We start from the raw sequence: 22,100 nt of genomic DNA, 5'->3' as shown, positions 1-22,100 counted from the left end.
ATTTAGCACTTCATGTATAGCTGAGCAATCACACATTGTAAATTGGAGAATTGGTATCCCAGGGTTTTCAGAGCAAGTGACGATGCAGTAGCAGCAAGATATACAACATGGACCGCTCCTTAAAACAAGTAACTGGTTGTTCAAATCAAGAAAGATGGTATCTCTGCATGACTTTTAACATCTTCACAAACACAAATTAAATTGCCCTTCTTATTTCCTTTTTCAAGATCTAATTTGAAGCAAATTGGCTCTTGCCTGCCAGATCTTTGCTGGCTTTCTGAACATTGCTTGTTGTTAGCAATCGTACTCTGCATTTACATGCAAAGCAAACAGATGCAATTCAGAAGAATTGGCACACAGGTTATGCAACGATTAGCAATGAAAGGAGGCAGAAGCAAGGCAGAGAGCTAGGTGGATCCCAGCCAAAACTGACAGCTTGCTGACTTAGTCATTGGTTAAAGGTAATGCATCACTGGTTGGTATCAGTGTTCCTCAGGTTTCTGCTCTAATTTCCCATTTGGGCCGTTCTTAATCTTGGCATTGCTATTTCGGAGAAAGCAGCAAAGAGTAAACATTCTCAGCTTTATCCCCGAGTAGTTCAGAGGGACATGCAGCATCTGGTAGGTGATGGTATAGTGGTAGTATCACTGGATTGGATTTCAGGGACTCAGGCTGATGCCCGGGGGACACGGGTCAAATCCCACCAAGGCAGCTGGTGGAATTTAAACTCATTTAATGAATCTTGAAAGCTAGTAATGGTGAACTTATCATCGATTGCCGTTAAAAAAAATACATTTGGCTTACTTAACGTCTTTTAGTCAAGAAAGTCTGTCATCCTTACCTGGCTGGTACTACATGTGACTCCAGGCCCACAGGAATTTTGATTTGATTTATGATTGTTGCATGCATTAGTATACAGTGAAAAGTATTGTTTGTCTCGCGCGCTATACAGACAAAGCATACCATTCATAGAGAAGGAAATGAGAGAGTACGGAGTGTAGTGTTATAGTCATAGCTAGGGTTTAGAGAAAGATCATCTTAATGCAAGGTAGGTCCATTCAAAAATCTGACAGCAACAGGGAAGAAGCTGTTCTTGAGTCGGTTGGTACGTGACCTCAGACTTTTGTATCTTTTTCCCGATGGAAGAAGGTGGAAGAAAGAATGTCCGGGATGCGTGGGATCCTTAATTATGCTGGCTGCTTTGCCAAGGCAGCGGGAAGTCAATGGATGGGAGGCTGGTTTGCGTGATGTGTTGGGCTACATTCATGACCTTTTGTAATTTCCTGCGGTTTTGGGCAGAGCAGGAGCCATACCAAGCTGTGACACAACCAGAAAGAACACTTTCTTTGTGGTTAACTCTCAACTTCTTTCTGACATTTTCTTCTTCAGCTCATGGGAAATTAGGAATGGGCAATAAATGCCCATATTCCATGAAGGAATAAAGAAAAATCTGAACCAAACTCTATAATCCTCCCTCTGCAATGTCGGAGTTGATCTCTACCAGAACATTTGCAGAGTTTCTGGATTAATAGTCTAGCAATAATACCACTGGACCATCACTTCTCCATAACACCTCATGAAACTTTCCACTTGTGTTGCTGTTGTTCAGAGGAGATATTTTAAATGGAGTCCTGTATGCTCTCTCAGGTCAGTGTTAAACATCCCACGGCACTGTTTGAACAAAGATAGAGAAGTTCTTCTGATCTTTCGCCCCATTGTTATCTCTGGACAAGCAACATGAAAAATAACATTCTTTTTTCATGATCACATTGCTGTTTGGTGGAATCTTGCTTTGCTCAAGTCAACTGTCACATTTCCTCAACATTGAAACAATGATTGCATTTCAAAAGTACGTCATTAACTCATGGTATTTTGGGTGAATGCTATGATATAAGTGAAAATGCATTCTTTTCTGTTCTCTTGTATCACTTGCAAGAGAAGTTAGGTCACCATCTCACAGCATGTGGGACCAGCTAGAAGAATCATAGAATCCCTATCGTGAAGAAGGAGGCCATTCGGCCCATCAAACTTGCATCGAAAACAATCCCACCCGGGTCCCTATCCCTGTAACCCCACGTATTTGTCCTGCTATTCCCCCTGACACGAAGGGACATTTTAGCAAGGCCAATCCACCTGACCCGCACATTTTTGGACTGTGGGAGGAAACCGGAGCACCCGGAGGAAACCCACGCAGACATGGGGAGCACGTGCGAACTCCACACAGACAGTCACCCGAGGCCAGAATTGACCCCAGGTCCCTGGCGCTATGAGGCAGCAGTGTTAACCACTAAGCCACCTTGGTTAGAAGGTGGGCAACAACAGGCAGGTGCTATTTCACCCAACCCCTTTTCATGTGAACCCTTTCTGCTGGTGAAAGAATAAATATATGTGATTCATCCACTTGAGGAACCACAGCTTTGAAATTGTATCTCGGAGTCTGCAAATCTTCCAGACTCCTCTGAGTTCAACATTGGTCTGATTTAAATTGATTACTTTTGAACAGCTGCCAATAATTGCACAGGAAATGAGGCCTCTGTAAAATCAGTTCAATAAGGGCTTATTGGTTCAGCATGAATGATTTCCTTCTTTGATAGGCCACTGGTAAAAATGGATTCGTATGCTGATGGATTTATGTTTAAATGTCTCACTGTCAGAGTTATTGAAATCATTTAAATTCTGCTTCCATGTTTGAACCAATGTATTCAAACAGAGGTGGGTATTTTTTATTCATTCATGGGACATGGGCATCACTGGCTGGCCAGCATTTAGTGCCCATCCCTAGTTGCCCGAGGGCAGTTGAGAGTCAACCACATTGCTGTGTGTCTGGAGTCCCATGTAGGCCAAACTGGGTAAGGGCGGCAGATTTCCTTCTCTAAAAGACATTAGTGAACCAGATGGGTTTTTTCAACAATCGACAATGGTTTCATCAGTAGATTCTGAATTCCAGATTTGTTTTTAAAGTCACATTCCACCATCTGCTGTGGCGGGATTCGAACCTGGGTCCCCAGAACATTAGCTGATTTTCTGGATTGATAGTCCAGCAATAATACCACTAGGCCATCACCTCCCCAGTGAAACTGATCCCATTGCCTGTTAAGGTATTGCTGCAACACGTATTCATTTTGATAATTTGTGTACACAATTAATCAGTGAAACCCAAGCAGTTTTCATCTTGTTGTTTATGGGGGGGGGGGGGGGGGGGGAGGGATTGGTAGGGCTTGGTGGGTTGGTGGGGGGGAATTCGAAGACCCAGTATATGGAGTTCGGAGAGATGGTTTCTTAATGATAATGATCAGCAATTTTGGCTCCATTTGCGCAAAGATGGCCGCTGGAGACTGAGTGCTCGAATCTGAAAATGTAGTAAGTGAGAGAATTTGGGGCAGTGAGGAAGGAGAGGTGTTACGCTGGGCTGTCACAAAAAAGGCGTGGTCCAAGAGAGGGAGCTGGAGAAAGCAAGACCAAAGAGCTGAAATCCAGAGACATTAATTAGATACGTAGGTCGGTGATTGGTGAGGTATAATTTTTCCCATCTCTCAATTGGGGCAGTAATGGATTATACAAAATTTAGGAGTTAAATAAAGGAGTTAAACTACTTAATAGAGCTATGGATATTCATTGTGTGATATTGAAAACTTGAAGCCTAATTAATTAAATAAAAGAAAAAGAAAAATGGCGCGGGTTGTAGCCATAATATGTATAAACTTATTGATACCTGTGTGATCCATGGCAACTCCATCTCTACCAAGTATCTTTAGCTCGAAAAACTTTTACTTACAGTTGCAGAACCGGATTCCGAACTCTGGACACTGTGATGTATCACGGAGAGGGAAATTTACCTGCACGCTTTGTTCCTGGAGGCAGTTATACTCCTTGGACTCGGTTCTTCAGAATCAGTCCATGGTCAGGGACAGGATAGCGTGACTACAAATGAGGCAGACGAAGGGATCCAAAGGGTTGTAATGGAGGCAGGTTTGTTCAACGGGTCTGAGGTTCCTACAACTCATTTGGATGAGAAAAGGGACTTGAGGGAGGGTGAGTGAACTGACCTGGCACCGAGGTGCTGGGGGGGGTGGGGGGGCATTCAAGTAGGGGAAGTAAACAGGACCGTCATTGTAATAGGGGACAGTTTCATTAGGTGGATAGGCGCTCGTCTCTGCAGCCAAGAATGAGAGTCCAAAGGCTGTGCTGTCTGCTTGCAAATTTAAGAGCACCCTCTCTGGGCTGGAGGAGAGCTTTGAGTGGGAGATCGGGGATCTCATTGTCACGGTCCATATGGGTACCAATGACATGGGTCGGACAAAGGCAGGGGTTCTGCAGAGGCAGCATGAGCAGCTGGGACCAAACTGAAGATACAGAGCCACATATGTGGTTTATTTAATTAATTAGGCTTCAAGTTTTCAATATCACTCAATGATTAGGTGAGGTGCATTGCCCTGAACAGGTGCTGGAATGTGGCCACTCGGGGATTTTCACAGTAACTTCATTGCACTGTTAATGTAAGCCTTACTTGTGACTAATAAATAAACTTTACTGATTATCCATAGTTCTATTAAGAAGGTTAACTCCTTTATTAACTCCTAAATAATCTCTGGATTACTACCTGAGCCATAAACAAAGGATAAATAAGATCACAGAGTTGAATGCATAGTTCAAAACGATTAATGTGGGAGGAACGGGTTTCAGTTGAAATCACACAGACACCAGTAGTGGAGAAAGTGGAAGCTATACAGTTGGGACAGCCGTCACGTGACCCGCGCTGGGACCAGTGTACTGATGAATCATATAACAAGGGTTGTAGCGAAGACTTTAAACTAAGTACTGGGGTTGTGGGGGTGTGTGTGGGAGGTTCACAGGAGGGGAGGTTTGGAAAGTTAAAGGGCAAGGTAACAGTGCAGAGTATTGATGTGAGTAATGAAAGCCAGACTGTGATGGGAAGGAACAGACAAAACAAACATCAGAATGCATCAGCAAATAAGGTCACAGAGGGGGAAAATGTGTTTTTTTCGTAAAAAATAAAATAAAGACCCTCTACCTGAATGCGCACAGTTTTTGTAACACGATGGCACAGTGGTTAACACTGCTGCCTCACAGCACTAGGAACCCGGGTTCAGTTCCAGGTTTGGGTGACTGTCTGTGTGGAGTTTGCATGTTCTCCCCATGTCTGCGTGGGTTTCCTCTGGGTGCTCCGGTTTCTTACAACAGTCCAAAGATGTGCAGATTAGGTAGATTAGCCATGCTCAAGAGCCCCTTAGTTTCCAAATATGTGAATGTTAAGTGGATTTGCCATTGTTAATGTGTGGAGTTACAGGGATAGGGCATGGGAGAGGGCCTGGGTAAGACACTGTCAGAGAGTTGATGCAGACTTGATGGGCCAAATGGCCTTCTTCTGCACTGTCGTGATTCTATCATAATCACCATTCTGAAGATATGGTTAGAGTAAGTATGGCTGGGTCCTGAATATTCGAAGGCATTTGACATTTTGGAAGGATAAGAAAAAAAGCAAAGGTGGTGAGGTAGCTCTTCCAATAAAGCTGAGATCAGTGCAGCCATGAAAAATGATCTTGGTTTGGAGGATTAAAATGTAGAATCAGTTTAGGTGAATTTACAAAATAGTGAAGGAAATAAGTCACTGATGGAAGTGGATTATAGGCCCCCTGACAGTAGCTACACTGTAGGACAGAGTGTAAATCAGGAAATAATGTGCACTTGTAAGAAAGGTACTGCAATAACCATGGGAGATTTTAATCTTCATATAGATTAGATGAATCAGATTGTGCCATGTTCCAGTATGTCATGAACTTTCAATCAGTACATTTAAAACTGGACAGACAGAGGTTATTAAAATTGCTTCTGCAAGTCATGTGACCTTTGACACTTTGAACTTCAGACAGTCCAAAGTCTCAAGTGAATCCCTAACTCATGTGGACATTCACAGCCATCCAGGGAATTCATATATCCCTTTGCTCGAGGATGGATCAACACTAAATGACCACAGATTCACAGGTAAACTAACTCTGTTTCATTAAACATCGAAACTCAATGGCCGGAATTTTACCTTCTCATCCTCCACGGTAATCGGAGCAGGGGAGGGGTGAACCATGGAAAAGGTCTGTTTGATTGGATTTATTGTCACATGTGTTAGCATAGAGTACGTAGACAGAGCATACCGTTCATAAAGAAGGAAAAGAGAGAGTGCAGAATGTAGTGTTACAGTCATAGCTAGGATGTGGAGAAAGATCAATTTAATGCAATGTTGGTCCATTCAAAAGTCTGACAGCAGCAGGGAAGAAGCTGTTCTTGAGTCAGTTGGTACGTGACCTCAGACTTTTGTATCTTTTTCCCGACGGAAAAAAGGTGGAAGAGAGAATGTCCGGGGTGTGTGGAGTCCTTAATTATGCTGGCTGCTTTGCCGAGGCAGCGGGAAGTGTAGACAGAGTCAATAGATGGGAGGTTGGTTTGCGTGATAGATTGGGCTAGATTTACTACCTTTTGGAGTTCCTTGTGGTCTTGGGCAGAGCAGGATCCATACCAAGCTGTGATACAACCAGAAAGAATGCTTTCTATGGTGCATCTGTAAAAGTTGGTGAGAGTCGTAGCTGACATGCCAAATTTCCTTAATCTTCTGAGAAAGTAGAGGCCTTGATGGGCTTTCTTAACTATAGTGTCGGCATGGGGGGACCAGGGCAGGTTGTTGGTGATCTGGACACCTAAAAACTTGAAGCTCCCGACCCTTTCTACTTTGTCCCTGTTGATGTAGACAGGGGCATGTCCTCCTCTGCGCTTCCTGAAGTCGATGACAATCTCCTTTGTTTTGTTGACATTGAGGGAGAGATTATTGTCGCCGCACCAGTTCACCAGATCCTCTATCTCATTCCTGTACTCTGTCTCGTCATTGTTTGAGATCCGACCCACTACGGTGGTGTCATCAGCAAACTTGAAAATCGAATTGGAGGGGAATTTGGCCACACAAATGGTGTATAAGGAGTATAGTAGGGGGCTGAGAACACTGACTTATGGGGCACCGGTGTTGAGGATGATCGTGGAGGAAGTGTTGTTGCCTATCCTTACTGATTGTGGTCTGTGAGTTAGGAAGTTCAGGATCCAGTCGCAGGGGGAGGTGCCGAGGCCCAGGCCACGTATTTTGGAGATGGGTTTCGTGGGAATAATAATGTTGAAGGCTGAGCTGTAGTCAATAAATAGTAGTCTGACATAGGTTAACTCGGTGTTCCAGGGTTGAGTGCAGGGCCAGGGAGATGGTGTCTGCTGTGGACCTGTTGCGGTGGTAGGTGAACTGTACTGGATCCAAGTAGTCCGGAAGGCTGGAATTGATTTGTGGCATGACTAGCCTTTTGAAGCACTTCATAATGAAGGATGTCAGAGCCACCAGACGATAGTCATTAAGGCACGCTGCTTGGTTTTTCTTAGGTACCGGATGATGGCCGTCTTCTTGAAGTAGATAGGGACCTCAGATAGTTGTAAAGAGAGGTTGAAGATGTCTGCGAATACCCCCGCTGGCTGATCCATGCAGGATCTGAGTGCTCGTTCAGTTACCCATCCGGGTCAGTCGCTTTCCGTGGGTTGACCTTTGAGAAAGCTGCTCTGACATCTGCAATGGTGACCCCAGATATAGGTTCATCCAGGGCTTCCAGGGTGGAGGGCATGCCCTCGCTGACCTTGGATGGGATATTACGGTTTTGGGACGAGTAAGCCTGTAAAATTCTGTCCGATGTGTGTAAGATGTGCATGGATCCTATCAACCTTCCATTATATTATGGTGGCTTTCCTCATCTGAACTAAACTGGGTGAATGTCAAGGTATCAAATGACAACACAGGATGATTGGAATTAACATACACACAATCTTTTTTTTTGGTTTGGAATAAAGGACTTTGAACTTGTGAAAGTCACATGATGAGGGAACCATTTTGTTGTCAGCTTTTACAATCAACAAGAAACTGCTTGAAGCCAGAGTTGCACCAAAATCCATTGAATTGGCTGCAGGTCAGAAAGCAACCAAGGTCATTGACAGCAATACCTTTAAAGGGAGAGACCCCCCATGAAAGTGAAGGAGTCCCCAACTTGTTTTAGTTAAAGTTCACCTGAAAACCAACTTACAAGAAATTCAACAACAAGGAACCTCATAGCCTGCTAAAAATCTCTCACTTTACAAGTCTCTCACTTCAACTTTAAAGCATCAACCACATCTAAGAAACTGTAGGCCTGCCACAAAAGAGATTGAGATAACTATAAGCTGTGACAGTATATTACCTTCATCTGTATCTAATCATTTTGTGTATGAAAGCATGTATGAGATGAGTGAGTGAAATGTTGCATTAAATTCAGGATAAATGTGTGATGATGAGTAACTTTAATTTTAAACTTACAAAAAGCTTGTTGCTGGAATTATTTAATTGGAACTCATACTCCAAGGGTAAGAAAGCACACACCTTTTAAATACAAAAACATTGATCAAAAGCAGTTAAAAAGAACACTTCAGTCCTTGAAAATTAGAGGGAAGTTCATGGAGTGTATTTGGGACAGTTTCTTAGAACAATACATTCTGGAACCAATCAGGGGACCTGGTAATTGATAATGTGCCCGGACTAATTAAAGACTTCATAATAGAGGATTGTCTTGCTAAGAGAGACCATAACATGATAGAATTTCACAATCAGTTTGAGGGTGAGGAATGTTGGTCTAAAACCAGTGTCATCAACTTAAATGAATATAACTACATGGGTATGAAGACAGAGCTGGCTAAAGTGGAATGGGAATAGCTTAAAAGGTAAGAAGGAAGAGAAGCAATGACAGACATTTCAGGAGATATTTCATTGTTCTCAAAGATATATTCCATTGGGAAAGAAAGACTATGGAAAGGATGCACTATCCATGGCTAACTGAGGAAATTAAAGGATGGTATCAAATTGAAAGAAAATATGTACGATACTGCAAAGATTAATGTTGGAGTAGAGATTGGGAGAATTTTAGAAACCAGCAAAGGTCATCTAAAAATGACAAAGGGGGAGAAATGGGGGTATGTACAAAATTCGCATGAAATATAAACACAGACAGTAAAAACTTGTACAAGTTTGAAATAAAAAAGAGTAGCTGAGGGAGCTTGACAGAGTGGCTGAGAATATGTTTTCTTTTGTGGGGGAATCCAGAAGTTTGTAGATGACACCAAGATTGGTGGCATAGTGGACAGTGAAGAAAGTTATCTCCAATTGCAACGGGATCTTGATCAATTGGGCCAGTGGGCTGACGAATGGCAGATGGAGTTTAATTTAGACAAATGCGAGGTGATGCATTTTGGTAGATTGAACCAGGAGCGGACTTAGTCAGTTAATGGTAGGGCATTGGGGAGAGTTACAGAACAAAGAGATCTAGGGGTACATGTTCATAGCTCCTTGAAAGTGGAGTCACAGGTGGACAGAGTGGTGAAGAAGGCATTCGGCATGCTTGGTTTCATCGGTCAGAACATTGAATACAGGAGTTGGGACGTCTTGTTGAAGTTGTACAAGACATTGGTAAGGCCACACTTGGAATACTGTGTGCAATTCTGGTCACCCTATTATAGAAAGGATGTTATTAAACTAGAAAGAATGCAGAAAAGATTTACTAGGATGCTACCGAGACTTGATGGATTGAGTTATAAAGAGAGGCTGAATAGACTGGGACTTTTTTCTCTGGAGCGTAGGAGGCTGAGGGGTGACCTTATAGAGGTCTAAAAATAATGAGGGGCACAGATCAGCTAGATAGTCAATATCTTTTCCCAAAGGTACGGGAGTCTAAAACTAGAGTGCATAGGTTTAAGGTGAGAGGGGAGAGATACAAAAGGGTCCAGAGGGGCAATTTTTTCACACAGAGGCTGTTGAGTGTCGGGAACAAGCTGCCAAAGGTAGGAGTAGAGGGGGGTACAATTTTATCTTTTAAAAAGCATTTAGATAGTTACATGGGTACGATGGGTATAGAGGGATATGGGCCAAATGCGGGCAATTGGGATTAGCTTAGGGGTTTTAATAAAAAAGGCGGCATGGACAAGTTGGGCCGAAGGGCCTGTTTCCATGCTGTAAACCTCTATAACTAAGGGGCATAATTTAAAAATAAGGGGTCTCCCATTTAGGAATGAGAGGAGGAGGAGGAATTTCATCTCTTAAGGCTTATTAATCTTTAATGTGGAGATGCCAGCGTTGGACTGGGGTGGGCACAGTAAGAAGTCTCACAACATCAGGTTAAAGTCCAACAGGTTTATTTGGTAGCACGAGCTTTCGGAGCGCTGCTCCTTCATCAGGTGAGTGAAGGGGAAGTGCTCCAAACTGTCATTACTGTCATTAATCTTTGTAACTCTCTTCCACGTGGAAAGCAGTGGAGGCTGGATAGAATCATAGAATCAGAGAAGGAGGCCAGTTGGCCCATCGAGTCTGTACTGACCACAATCCCACCCAGGCTCTGTTCCTGTAACCCCACACATTTACCCTGCTAATCCCCCAGACACTAGGGACAATTTAGAATGGCCAATCAACCTAACCTGCACATCTTTTGACTGTAGGAGGAAACCAGAGCACCTGGAGGAAACCCAGGCAGACACGGGGAAAATGTGCAAACTCCACACAGACAGCGACCCAAGGCTGGGATTGAACCTGGATCCCTGGCACTGTGAGGCAGCGGTGCTAACCACTGTGCCACAGTGCTGCCCTGTACTCAATGGGCCATTGAACATATTCAAGTCTGGGTTGGCCAAATTTTCAATCAACAATAAATTTGAGGGTTAATAGTCCATAGGCAAGAAAGCAGAGTTAAGACCACAGTCAGATCAACCATGATGTCACTTAATTGTGGAGCAAGCTCGATGGGTTGAAAGGAGCACTCCCATTTTTAATGATCTGGTAACTTTTTGTAATGTTTTTTCTTCTTCATTTCCCCCAACGTTAACATAACTGGCGCAAAACATCTTGGAATTTTAAACGCAAATTGTAGTCAGCACAAAGCTGAGTATACACAGTTTTTTGCGCTCATTTTAAAAATGCGACGGTGGACCCGGCAATGACTCTGAGTCTGTTTCCTCCCATATCTTGGAATAAGTATAGATATGATTCTGCTAGATTTGGTAGGTTAAATTGAGTTGTAATGGGGTCGGAGCAAGAAAAGCTGATGAGAAACAGATCCCACAGTGTGGAAGGAGGCCACTCGACCCATCGAGTCTGCACCGACCACAATCCCACCCAGGCCCTATCCCCATAACCTCATGCACTTACCCCAGCTAGTCCCCCTGACACGAAGGGGCAATTTAGCACGGCCAGTTCACGCAACCTGCACACCTTTGGACCGTGGGAGGAAACTGGAGCACCCGGAGGAAACCCACGCAGATATGGGGAGAATGTGCAAACTCCACACAGACAGTGACCCAAGCCGGGAATCGAACCCAAATCCCTGGTGTTGTGAGGCAGCACTGCCAACCACTGTGCCACCGTACTGCCCCTATTGCCAAGAATGCTCCTGTTATCATCTGAATTGTTCCAGTACATCTTTCCAGCAATCCTTGGGCACACAGTTAGAAATATGGAAAAACTGCAGCACAATACAGGCCCTTCAGCCCACAAAGCTTTGCCAAACATGTCCCTATCTTAGCGATTACTAGGCTCACCTATAACCCTCTATCTTACTAAGTTCCATGTACTTATCTAAAAGTCTCTTAAAAGACCCTATTGAATCCGCCTCCACCACCGTTGCTGGCAGCCCATTCCACACACCCACCACCCTCTGAGTGAAAAACTTACCCCTGACATCTTCTCTGTACCTACTCCCCAGCACCTTAAACCTGTGTCCTCTTGTGGCAACCATTTCAGCCCTAGGAAAAAGCCTCTGACTGTCCACTCGATCAATACCTCTCAACATCTTATACACCTCTATCAGGTCACCCCTCATCCTTCGTCTCTCCAAGGAGAAAAGGCCGAGCTCACTGAACCTTGTTTGTTGGGTGGGGGAGTGGCGAGGCAAATGAGAAAACAAAGGAACAGAAAATTGCAAAATAAGAGCTTAATGCAAAAAACTGTAAGACCATAAGATGGAGGAGCAGAAGTAGGCCATTTGGCCCATCAAATCTGCTCCACCATTCAATGAGATCATGACTGATCTGATATGATAAACCTCAACTCCACCATTTTCTAACCTTATCTCCACAACCCTTAATTCCCTTACTGATTAAAAACCTGCCTATCTCAGCCTTAAGTTACTCAACCTCTACAGCTCTCTGCAGTTAAGAATTCCACAGAATCACGACACTCAGAGAAGAAATTCCTCCTCATCTCTGTCTGAAACAATCGACCTCTTACTCTGACCTCTGCTCCAAGACTCTCCCACAAGGGGAAAAAATCTCTCCGCACCTATGATTCCGGTTGATTCCAGAGTTGAGCGGGTTGGCTTATGAGGAGAGACTGAGTAGACTGGGGCTAGACTCATTGGAATTCAGAAGATTGAGGGGAGATCTTATAGAAACATATAAGATTATGAAGGGAATAGATAAGGTAGAAGCAGGGAAGCTGTTTCCACTGGTGGGTGAAACTAGAACTAGGGGGCATTGCCTCAAAATAAGGGGAAGCAGATTTAGCACTGAGTTGAGGAGGAACTTCTTCACACAAAGGGTTGTGAATCTGTGGAATTCCCTGCCCAGTGAAGCAGTTGAGGCTACCTCATTGAATGTTTTTAAGGCAAGGATAGATAAATGTTTGAACAGTAAAGCAATTAAGGGTTATGGTGAGCGGGCGGGTAAGTTGAGCTGAGTCCACAAAAAGATCAGCCATGATCTTATTGAATGGCGGAGCTGGCTCGAGGGGCCAGATGGCCTACTCCTGCTCCTAATTTTTATGTTATGTTTATGATCAGCGATAGATGTGAGGAATGAAGAAAATTCAGACCTGCAGAGTGAAATAAAGGACAGATACTTACATAGAGGAGGTAGGAAGATGAACAAGATCGGGCCCATGGAGTTGAGAGGAAGTAGATGGGACTAGTATATTCCACACGCAACTGCTGACCTGTGGAATAGGGAAAACAAACTGTGTTAAAATAACAAGACCATCTAACAAGATTCACAATACCTGATTGAAGTGTAGAACTGAGCTGAGGCCATTTCCCTCATTCACGGAATTGTCAATACTGCAGAAATGGGGGGAATAGCTTTTATGAACTGTGCGTCTGTCTCTGATTCCAACATATGGAGTTGTTTCTGTTTAAGTGACTTGTATCAATATTCCTTAAGCAACGGTGAATGATCACTATTCATCCAAATTGTATTTAAGAAACCAACATAAAGATTTTTCATTCTCTTCCTGCATTGAAGGCATACCTCACTGCTCTCTGATCAATCAGAAATTGATCCAATTTGCTTCTCAATGCTTTAACTGAGTCGGAATTTACTGAACTCGGTTGCTATCAATTCCAAAAGGCAATGATTCTGAACGCCGAGATTTAATTGCTTAAACTGATTTAGATTGGGGTTTCTTCATCAGCTTTTAATTACAGAGTCATTTATGGTTCTGAAGGAGATCATTCAGCTCATATGCATCCATGTCGGCTCCCCCTGAAGCAATCCAGTTAGTCCCACCCCGCCCGTTTGAGTTCCACAGCTCTCCCAAGTTTGTTACCTTCAAGTGTCCATCCAATTTCTTTTTGAAATTGTTGATTGTTTTTGCTTCCTACCTTCTAATGGACATTGAGTTGCAGGTTATTACCACTCATTCCTCCCCCTGCTTCCTCTCAACTTAGTAAGAAGTTTAACAACACCAGGTTAAAGTCCAACAGGTTTATTTGGTAGCAAAAGCCACACAAGCTTTCGAGGCTCTAAGCCCCTTCTTCAGGTGAGTGGGAATTCTGTTCACAAACAGAATTTATAAAGACACAGACTCAATTTACATGAATAATGGTTGGAATGCGAATACTTACAACTAATCCAGTCTTTAAGAAACAAAACAATGGGAGTGGAGAGAGCATCAAGACAGGCTAAAAAGATGTGTATTGTCTCCAGACAAGACAGCCAGTGAAACTCTGCAGGTCCACGCAACTGTGGGAGTTACAAATATTGTGACATGAACCCAATATCCCGGTTGAGGCCGTCCTTGTGTGTGCGGAACTTGGCTATCAGTTTCTGCTCAGCGACTCTGCGCTGTCGTGTGTCGCGAAGGCCGCCTTGGAGAACGCTTACCCGAATATCAGAGGCCGAATGCCCGTGACCGCTGAAGTGCTCCCCAACAGGAAGAGAACAGTCTTGCCTGGTGATTGTCGAGCGGTGTTCATTCATCCGTTGTCGCAGCGTCTGCATAGTTTCCCCAATGTACCATGCCTCGGGACATCCTTTCTTGCAGCGTATCAGGTAGACAACGTTGTCTACCTGATACGCTGCAAGAAAGGATGTCCCGAGGCATGGTACATTGGGGAAACTATGCAGACGCTGCGACAACGGATGAATGAACACCGCTCGACAATCACCAGGCAAGACTGTTCTCTTCCTGTTGGGGAGCACTTCAGCGGTCACGGGCATTCGGCCTCTGATATTCGGGTAAGCGTTCTCCAAGGCGGCCTTCGCGACACACGACAGCGCAGAGTCGCTGAGCAGAAACTGATAGCCAAGTTCCGCACACACAAGGACGGCCTCAACCGGGATATTGGGTTCATGTCACAATATTTGTAACTCCCACAGTTGCGTGGACCTGCAGAGTTTCACTGGCTGTCTTGTCTGGAGACAATACACATCTTTTTAGCCTGTCTTGATGCTCTCTCCACTCCCATTGTTTTGTTTCTTAAAGACTGGATTAGTTGTAAGTATTCGCATTCCAACCATTATTCATGTAAATTGAGTCTGTGTCTTTATAAATTCTGTTTGTGAACAGAATTCCCACTCACCTGAAGAAGGGGCTTAGAGCCTCGAAAGCTTGTGTGGCTTTTGCTACCAAATAAACCTGTTGGACTTTAACCTGGTGTTGTTAAACTTCTTACTGTGTTTACCCCAGTCCAACGCCGGCATCTCCACATCATGACTCCTCTCAACTTCACAGGCCTGATCCCTTCCTCACATTCCCCCCCCGCCCCCCCCCCCCCCCCCGCACCTCTTAACCAATATCTTAAATCTGTAACTGCTAGTCCTTGTACCATCAGGTAATGGGAAGAGTTCTTCCTTGTCTTGCTTATCTAGGCCTGTCATAATCTTGTACACTGCAAATAAACCTCATAGAATAGAATCCCTACAATGCAGAAGGAGGCCATTTGGCACATCAAACCTGCACCGATGACAATCCCACCCAGACCCTATCCCCATAACCCTGTGTATTTACCCTGCTAATCCTCCTGACACTAAGGGGCAATTTAGCATATCCAATCAACCTAACCCACACATCTTTGGAGTGTGGGAGGAAACTGGAGCACTCAGAGGAAACCCACGCAGACACAGGAGAGAACGTGCAAACTCCACACAGACAGTCACCCATGGCCGGAACTGAACCTGGGTCCCTGGCGCTGTGAGGCAGTAGTGCAAATCACCATGCCACTGTGCATTCCCCTCAATCTCTCCTGTCCCAAAGCACGAGGTATAGTTGACAAGGTTGATCGACTTGAATTGTTTTCACCTTGATTCTTTTGTTAAATCACAAGATTAATTTAGTCCGAAAGCAGTCTCTTTAAAATGGATGGTCGTGCTATGTACATTTAGTACAAGCACTGTGTACAAGGTTAGCTTGATCCTTCTAAATCTGAGATTACTTTTATTTTAAGCTAAAAGCAAGCCCTTGACTTGACAGCTTATTGACTTGGTATGGGCAATGAAAAGCTCCTCTTCTTTGCTTGGAATGAAAACCCTTCACGTTATATTTTTATTGAGGAATAGTTTAAAGTTTATTGATTAGTGTCACGAGTAGGCTTACATTAACACTGCAACGAAGTTACTGTGAAAATCCCCTAGTTGCCACACTCCATTGCCTGTTTGGGTACACTGAGGGAGAATTTAGCATGGCCAGCACATCTTTCGGACTGTGGGAGGAAACCGGAGCACCCGGAGGAAACCCACGCTGACATGGGGAGAACGTGCAGACTCTGCACAGACAGTGACTTAAGCCGGGAATTGTACCTGGGTCCCAGGTGCTGTGAGGCAGCAGTGCTAACCACTGTTAATGAACATTTTTGAAGAATTCCGTCTGGATAGAAAATATGCCTCGAGTATCAATCATTTTTATCATGACCCTTTGGAATATTTTATCCATTTAACATTTTTCTTCGGAAACTGGGCCCATCCCTAAAGATGCACAGGGGATTCTCCCTTGACCGCCACCACCAACCAACCTCCCGCCACTTCCCCCCACCCCCCCTCCCTTCAAAGATCCAAGGTAAGTATTTCATTGCAGCTGCCCGAGATGGTTAAACTGCTATAATAAAAGCAAAACACTGTCGAAGCTGGGATCTGAACCAAAAATAGAAAATGCTGGAAAATCTCAGGAGATCTGACAGCATCTGTGGGGAGAGAATAGAACCAACATTTCGAGTCTAGATGATCCTTCGTCAGAGCTGGTTCAAACTGCTGTTGGGTAGTGGCTCTGCACTGGGAACCATCCGAAAGTATGATATAAATCAGAAACTTCAGATGGTTCCGACGACCATCTCACCAGAATAGTTACCCAGGCAGAGTTATTAAAAAATCTAACTCTTGAGTAATTGTAGTACTGACCGTCTAGTGGCGTAAAATAGGAACATGGCTTCCTGCTTCCAAATCTAAAGCCTTTGACTCAAAGTCTCAGAAGCGCGCTCCCAGACGCAGCTCTCATCCAACCTGAGTTGGAAGGTCAGGCCTGAAAGGATCAGCTGGATTTCCAGGTAAGTAACTCGGAGCCACACTCCACGGAATTTCAGACCCAAACAATTCAAGCATTCTTAAACGACGGTAAAGTCTTCACTGTCAGATTGTATGTTAAGTCTAGATTTACCTCCCATGCTGTGGGAACTACTAATTATCTAGTAACAGTGATTGGGCTTTGAATGAGATGGGGTGGCACAGTGGTTAGCACTGCTGCCTCACAGCACCAGGGACCTGGGTTCGATTCCTGGCTTGGGTCACTGTTTTATTTTATTCATTTATGGGACGTGGACGTCGTTGGCTGGCCAGCAATTATTGCCCATCTCTAGTTGCCCTTAGAGGACAGTTGAGATTCATACACATTGCTGTGGCTCTGGAGTCACATGCAGGCCAAACCAGGTAAGGACGGCAGATTTCCTTCCCTAAAGAAGATTAGTGAACAAGATGGGTTTTTCTGACAATCGACAATGGTTTCATGGTCATCGGTAGATTCTTAATTCCAGATAGTTTTTATTGAATTCAAATTTCACCATCTGCTGTGGCGGGATTCGAACCCAGGTCCCCAGAGCGTGAGCTGAGTTTCTAGATTAATAGTCTCGCGATAATACTGCTAGGCCATTGCCTCCCTGTGTGGAGTTTGCCCGTTATACCTGTGTCTGCGTGGGTTTCCTCCGGATGCTCCAGTTTCCTCCCACAGTCTGAAAGATGGGCTAGTTAGGTGCATTGGCCATGCTAAATTCTCCCTTGGTGTACCCGAACAGGTGCTGGAGTGTGGCAACTCGGGGATTTTCACAGTAACTTCATTGCAGTGTGAATGTTATCCTATTTGTGACTAATAAATAAACTTGAATATAATATTTAGAATTCAAACTGTGCAAAGGGGAAGGAGTGAATTGGGAACTGTGACAGAGGCCCTGAAATCTGAGCCCTGTGCAGACTGCAATAGTACTGAGGTGTGATAAAGGATGTGTCTTTTGAAAATCACTGCTTTGTTTCCTAGGTTCTCCCAGGAGCCCTTTGAATAGAACTGCCCTCACGTTAATCACTGTGAGCTGCTGTGTCCTAACTGTGGCATATGGAGGCCACTTGACATGCCCTCTGATGGTGAAGGTGACCCTACATGTCCCTGAGCACTTCATTGCTGACGGTGAGTTTTTCCCGTGTGGGTGTTTAGAACAGACAGAAAGACTTCCAGCTGATAGCAGTTCCTTGGTATTGGTTTGATTGATGTGAATTACTTTTGCATTGCAGTTGGAAGTTGCTGAATGCCAGCTGTGATCTGTACCTTTTAATTCTGAACATTGGATAATTTATTCCCATCCAAATCATTTTCCCTTACATTTGATGCAGCAGGGAAAGCAAAGCAAAAGAGCATTAGGAACACGTAGAATCATAGAATCTCTACAGTGCAGAAGGAGGTCATTCGGCCCATCAAGCCTGCACTGACCTCAATCCCACCCAGGTCCATAACCCCAAGTATTGAAAATCCCCCAGACACAAAGGGGTAATTTGGCATGGCTAATCAACCCAACCTGCACATTAATTTATGTTATTTCAAACCAATTTTTTTTCTCTTGAACCAATGCAATCAGGCAACTTAATAGAACAGAGTTGTTTATTTTTCTACGAAAAGATATTCTTTGATGTGTTTGAGTGATAACCTCAAATGGGTTTTATTAATGTAGCTGAAAATTATTTTATCACCATAACATATTTTTAATAATAGAATCCAGTGCTGCACTGGTGAATAACCTGGAATTATGTAATTATTGAACCTGATTTAAAATCACTAAGAATTATGTCATAAGAATCCATACTGAACCTTGAATCGTTTCACTGATGTACACACTTTTTGTTTGGAAAAGTAAGTATTTTTAGCTGTGAAAAAGCATTCAAAACTTGTCCACTAGTTCCCGGGCAGCTAACAAAATGCTCATGATTGGATGAGCCTTCCCAAACCATCACAATCTGTCAGGATCCTATTTGGGTGAATTGAATTTTGTGCTGGTATAAAAGATCATGGGTAGAATTTTCAGGCAGCACTTGCCAGTCTGAGAGATGGCATGTCAAACGCTATTGTAGACTCTCGGAAGCCCATTGCCCTTTAATGCCAACTTGAGTAAAGAATTGGCAGTGGGCGGCGATCTCTGAGCACTCCCGACCATGACAGCTGTTGGCCAAACTGATTGGCTGACGGCTTTCCAACCCAGTCAGGAACATTGGGATGGGCTGGTGGCACAGTGGTGAGCACTGCTGCCTATCAGCGCCAGGGACCCAGGTTCGATTCCCGGCGACGATCATTGTCGGTGTGGAGTTTGCACGTTCTCCCCATGTCTGCATGGGTTTCCTCCGGGTGCTCCGGTTTCCTCCCACACTCCAAAGATGTGCGGGTTAAGTTGATTCGTCATGCTAAATTGCCCCTTAGTATCAGGGAGATTAGCAGGGTAACTAAGTAGAGTTATGGGGATACGACCTGGGTGGGATTGTGGTCGGTGCATTTTCATTGAGCTGAATGGCCTCCTGCTGCACTGTAGGGATTCTATGATTGCTGCAGTAGCCAGAAGTGGTACTGTAGCATTTTGCCTAGAACTAAGTCCTGGGAACGTGTAAAGGTAAGTCCCAGTGGTCCTGGGGCAGGAGGGTAGGGCATGCCCTTGAGGGTTGAGGGGGGGTGATCATGGCGTTGGGGGGTAAGTCAAATATGAAGGAGGGCCGGCACTCCAAGATCCCAGAGGAGAAGGTGCTCCACTCTGAAGGGGCCTTCAGATTGCAGCAAACCTTCATCCATTCAATGTTATGTCCCCCTCCATGACAATTATATGACAAAATAAATGTCATAATTAGTTACTGAAATATTTGCAGCAGTTTACATATCATTTATTACTCATTACAAAAAAAAGATGTTTCAGATCACTTTACAGTGCGATGGGTGGCAGAGGATTCAGGGTGGACCATTTAGGACGGAGGTGAGGAGACATTTCTTCACCCAAAGAGTGGTGAGCCTGTGGAATTCATTACCACAGGAAGTAGTTGATGCCAAAACATTGATTATATTCAAGAGGCGGCTAGATATAGCACTTGGACCAAATGGGATCAAATGTTATGGGGACAAAGCAGGATTAGGCTATTGAGTTGGACGATCAGCCATGATCGCGATGAATGGCGGAGCAGGCTCCAAGGGCCACATGGCCTCCTCCTGCTCCTATCTTCTATGTTTCAATGTGAACACTGGACTGAGGTAAAAATGAGGAGAGTCAGGGAAAACTAAACCTGCTTGAAGAAGAGGGTTACATAGTTTGTGAAGTAAGTAGTCTCACAACACCAGGTTAAAGTCCAACAGGTTTATTTGGTAGCACAAGCTTTCAGAGCACCGCTCCTTCATCAGGCACTCACCTGATGAAGGAGCAGCGCTCCAAAAGCTCGTGCTACCAAATAAACCTGTTGGACTTTAACCTGGTGTTGTGAGACTACTTATTGTGCCCACCCCAGTCCAACGCCGGCATCTCCACATCATAGTTTGTGAACTCAGTGATAAAGCAATGCTGTTACGTAGGAGCGCCTCGAAGTAACATCAACGTGGTTGAAGAAACAAACTATGAGTGAATCCAACTGAGCAAATAGGAGTTAGCTAATGTTAGAGGATTGGAAGATGATTGCGGAGTCTGTAGGGGCTGAAACCAAAACAAGAAACTGTGAGTGGTGTTCAGCGGTGTGGTTTCGGTTTTGGATCTAGGATGAACCTGATTAACGGTACTCAATAAGGTGTCAAAACGGGAGGACTTGAAAAAGACAAAAATTGAAAATAGGCAGTCGTTGTAGAGGGGTGAAGGTCCAATTTTTTTAAAAAATGATTAGTGAAGATGATGATTTTGAAGGATGCAATGAGCTCCTCGGGTGTGATGATGGAGGCTGGGTACACTGGAAGGTGGTCAGAGTTGATTGTTCATTCTAAAAGTTTACCATTGTTCCTGCTGTCTAAAATGATCTTAGACAACTTGGTAGACTTGGCCATGGAGAAGGAGACATGATAGAGTTTGAGGTAATTAAGCCATATTTGGCCAAGGATAACCAAATCAGGTGGTCAGCTAATGCAGTCCAGTGGATTTGAGGTCATAGATGGCGATAGTACAGATCCCTGCAGTGCAGAAGGAGATCATTTCAACCCATCAAGTCTGGACTGATTCTCCAACAGAGCATCTCACCAAACTGCAAGAAGATTGTAGGAAAGGGTCCTTTATTCCATTGGCTTCAAATGAGCATAAACACAGGGCAGGCAATGGCCTAGTCGTATTATCGCTAGGCTATTAATCCAGAAACTCGGCTAATGTTCTGGGGGCCCAGGCTCGAATCCTGCCAAGACAGGTGGTAGAATTTGAATTCAATTTTTTTTAAATCTGTAATTAAGAACCTACTAATGACCATGAAACAATTGTCGATTGTCAGAAAAACCCATCTGGTTCACTAATGTCCTTTAGGAAAGGAAATCTGCCATTCTTCAGAGAGAGAGTAGAGCCAATGTTTCAAGTCTAGATGACCCTTTGTCAAAAGAAGAGCAGTACTTCTTCAGGGAAGGCATTCCCAGAAGAGAAGTGGCAGTGAGTTAAACACGAAGATAAACGCAAAATACTGTGGATGCTGGAATCTGAAACAAAAACAGAAAATGCTGGAAAATCTCAGCAGGTCTGGCAGCATCTGTGGAGAGAGAATAGAGCCAATGAAGGATCATCTCGACTCAAAATGTTGGCTCTACTCTCCTTCCACAGATACTGTCAGACCTGCTGAGATTTTCTCGCATTTTTCTGCTTTTGTTTCAGATTCCAGCATTCGCAGTATTTTGCGTTTATCTAATCTGCCGTCCTTACCTGGTCTGGCCGACATGTGACTCCAGATCCACAGCAATGTGGTTGACTCTCAACTGCTCTTAGGCAAATAGGGATGGGCAATAAATGTTGGCCAGCCAGTGATGTGTATGTCCCACAAATTAATAAAAAAACAAATGGAAAAGCTTGACATAGGTGAAAAATCTATTTACAATGGATATTCATAGCCAATGCTTCAGATCCACCATGAAACTACCGCAAGTTTAACTCCTGATCTTCAGTCAGCCAGGTAGCAGAGTTCAACTGGGGGAGCTCGTGTCGTTAATTTCCTGTGACTACATGGACCTAATTACCTAGTTATGAGAAGGGGGTCTTTCTTTCTGGTGGCCTCTCAATCTCGGGGTGTTTGTGGTTGGTCCACCTTGGTCTCCAGCAATTGTTAGCCTG

The 22,100-nt window shown here is 44.2% G+C and overlaps 1 protein-coding gene across 3 annotated transcripts in view; it reads left to right on the top strand.

Annotated features, from left to right (window-relative positions):
* The window catches only part of astn2 (astrotactin 2), a 1,763,595-nt gene that overhangs the window by 751,990 nt on the left and 989,505 nt on the right, over positions 1 to 22,100 (top strand). For all 3 annotated transcript variants that reach the window (XM_078226657.1, XM_078226658.1, XM_078226656.1), the window contains one exon: positions 17,834 to 17,980. In XM_078226657.1, the coding sequence (XP_078082783.1) occupies positions 17,834 to 17,980 (147 nt within the window). The remainder of the gene's footprint in view (positions 1 to 17,833; positions 17,981 to 22,100) is intronic.

The sequence above is a fragment of the Mustelus asterias genome, chromosome 13 (genome assembly GCF_964213995.1).
Source record: "Mustelus asterias chromosome 13, sMusAst1.hap1.1, whole genome shotgun sequence".
NCBI lineage: Eukaryota > Metazoa > Chordata > Chondrichthyes > Carcharhiniformes > Triakidae > Mustelus > Mustelus asterias.
Note: the sequence above shows the minus strand (reverse complement) of the source record. Positions and strands in the feature narration are given on the sequence as shown.